General features: G+C 38.3%; 1 protein-coding gene across 1 annotated transcript; it reads right to left on the bottom strand.

The window, feature by feature from the left end:
* Positions 1–1,959: 1,959 nt before the first annotated feature.
* LOC117476138 (olfactory receptor 11H2-like) lies at positions 1,960–2,874 on the bottom strand. Its single transcript, XM_034122520.1, has one exon. The coding sequence runs from the start codon at positions 2,872–2,874 to the stop codon at positions 1,960–1,962; it is 915 nt and encodes a 304-aa protein (XP_033978411.1).
* Between the last annotated feature and the right edge of the window lie 378 nt (positions 2,875–3,252).

Raw genomic sequence — 3,252 nt, 5'->3', positions numbered from 1 at the left:
GGGGAGGGCTCTGAACTGGCGCCGATGTCCCTCTGGTGTACTGCCCAGCCGGTCCAGGATGGCCCCCCTCAGCTGACGGTATTATGCCGAGAAGACGCTGGCAGGCTGTGTGCGGCTAACTGTGCTCCCCCGGATAGCAGGGGCAGCAGCCACACTCCCCACTCCACTCACTGGATCGACATCCCGGTTGGCCGGACGCTGCAGCAGCTCCCGCAGGAGAGCACGGTCCTCGCGCTGGACCGAGGCGAAAGTACTCATTACTCAAAGTGGACATTTTTGGAAAAATATATATTATATCACTGGAGTATAATTAATGATGCATTCATTTCATTTTGCAGCTGTTCAACGGTGAGAAACATGAATCACTTTTGATACTAGCAGAAAACTCCATCAATAATAGTTTATTAATAATATGTACCTCCAAAATAAATTAGTAACTAATGTTTTCAAATACATTTATTGAGTAAAAAGTTAAATATTTGTTGCCAAAGTGTAGAAAATACTCAAGTATAGTAAATGTACTTAGTTACTTTACACCACTGGTGAGAGCTGGTAGCTCGCATGAACTTTGTTAAATTGTTGTTTTTGTTTTTTTCTCCGTTGAGTATGGCATGTATCTCAGAGATACACTCGTAACAATGGACGCATGGATATTGAATTATGGACAGGGAACATTGAGACGTTCTCCGGCCAAATTATCTTACAACCATACACCGGACCAGCTGTACCAAAGGCAACTGAGGGTTGTAAAGCAAAGCTAACCCATAGAACTCAAAACTGTTCCACCAACCAGCATGCTCTTGTCCACTCATGGAAAAATAACACAATTGGAAGTAAGACTCAGGCTAACCCAGAAAATGTAGATTGGAGATTGTTGTGCCCACATCTTCACAGAGATATGACTCCATTGTGTTCAACTGATCAAATTCTGCACTTGGCGTGTAAAAAGCTGAATAATCCCTGAGCTCATTTGGGAAGAGAACTTCAATTTGTTGTGCAACCCTGTGTTGCAGAATGACCCTGAAACCCTTGAATCAAGTAACTGAATGATTCTTGGTATTACCCTTGATCCTACCCTCGAGTTACAAAACGTACAGGATTTATAAACAATTGCCTCTTTTGCCTCAACACATGTCTATAATCTGGTATTTTCAGTCCTTATCAAATGCAGATATCCTTTATTACAAGTTTATTTCAACAAGACTATTGTTGTTATGTTTAGTTTAAAATGTCTCTCCAATTCTCATTTGCTTTCTCAAACGGTGTTCTTGTGAGTAAAAAACTGGGTTTATCCACCCATTGGAAACTAATAATTTCCACTTGAGCAGCAACAGAAGAGGATGAACGTTAAACGACATTTTAAGATATCTTTATTTTCTGGCCCCTCATTTTTATATTATCTATGCACTGACAGCTTTGAGTTTTCCCTGTAGGAGCCCAGTGTCTCTTTTCCTTTACACCACAGATCATTGTGTATCACGTTTAGTGGCCTGACAGGATTCAAATTTAATGAATGCTTCCTTTAGGAATCTTTTTTGTTGGACACTATTTGGAAGAACAACATTAAACTTCCATCAGGAGCCTGAAATGACGATAAATATGATATGATAATTCAGTTTGTTCTTGCTACCCCAATCATCAGTTCATTCGGTGTGCTTTTGTACTCGGGGCTTATTCCTCACTAGACTCTTTTTCATGTACAAGACGTGGGTTTGATAAACCAAAGAAAACTTCAGATCACATCATTAAAAAAACATGATTTTTATTAAGTGAAGCATATTAAGTATTCATAACATTGTTCAAACTGAGCATACTGTATACATGACATGTAGTAAAGAGGTTATACATGAAATACCTTCAACAGATCAGAACATCACATATGTGCATATTATTACAGAAGAAATGCCTGCACATTAGCATCACTTACATCACAATTACTGCAACATCCCTGTTAATACGTCAGTTCAACTTTGCTCGACAGAACAACTTCTTCAGGTGCTTAAAGATTTCTTTCACTTTCAGTCCATATATAACTGGATTAAAGAGGGGGTAATACAAGAATGCCTGTAAAGTCATTATGGAATGTAAATCAGATCCAAGTTGAATTATTATAACATCATATGCACACAAACAGGAGAAGCAGAATAAAACTACGAGGTGAGGTAAACAGGTCTGTGCAGCTTTTCTCCGGACATTTCTACCGCTTCGATAGGATATGATCAGTATTCTGGTGTATGTGAAAACTATGAAGAGCAAAGGTAAAAGGGCCATGCTGAACAGAACATACAGATCATATGAAGATATTATTTTTGAACTAATGCAAAAGAGATTGTAAATTGAATTGTTGCATATAAATGATTTTAAAGTAAAATGACAGAATTTAGTATTAACAATCAGAATAATTGAAACTGCAATCTCACACGCAGGCACAAGCCAAGCCAAACAGAGAATAACACTCACTGTAGTTGTTGTCATTATAGTATGATATTGCAGAGGCTTACATATAGACACATATCTGTCATAGGCCATGGCTGACAACAGGAAGAAATCTGAAGCACACAAGAAGTAATACAAGAAAAATTGAATGAGACAGGCTGAATATGATATGACCGGTTTCTCAGACACAAAGTTACCTAACAACTTTGGGTACATAGCAGTGTTGTAAACAATGGAGTTCAGAAGCAACGCTGCGATAAAAAAGTACATAGGCTCATGGAGGTTCTTATGCTTCCATATAAGGCACATAATGGATGAACTAAAGAACATTGTTAGGATATATACAGCAAACATAATAGAAAAATACAAAAACCTGAATGTGCCCATTCCAACATACCCACTAAGAGCAATGTATGTTACATTTAAGTCATCATCCATGAAGAATCCAAATTTAAACTTTCATACATGAGAGAGGCAGGTTATATAACAGGCACACATTATTAAAATAGAAAGAGAAGTCTTACCATGAAGTCTTAACAACATATTGCATGTTTGATTCATTAACAGATACCAAACCTTAAACTGCACATCATGTGTGTTCATGCAGAGATAAGAACTGTTTCCCTCAGACTAAGTATTTGATCACATTTCCTCACCCTCCATGGATCTCATTAACTCTTCAAAGTTACCATGTGAACAACTTCATCAAACTCTGGAGGCCTGAACCCAAAGGTGCCAAACTTTGTTTACGTGGGTGTGAGTTCACTTCACTTCTTTGCATTGAGAACTATTGCAGGGTTGGTGCGAGGCCCTAAT

Source organism: Trematomus bernacchii, unplaced genomic scaffold, assembly GCF_902827165.1.
Source record: "Trematomus bernacchii unplaced genomic scaffold, fTreBer1.1, whole genome shotgun sequence".
NCBI classification, from domain to species: Eukaryota; Metazoa; Chordata; class Actinopteri; order Perciformes; family Nototheniidae; genus Trematomus; species Trematomus bernacchii.
This window is presented reverse-complemented; position numbering and strand designations above follow the sequence as displayed.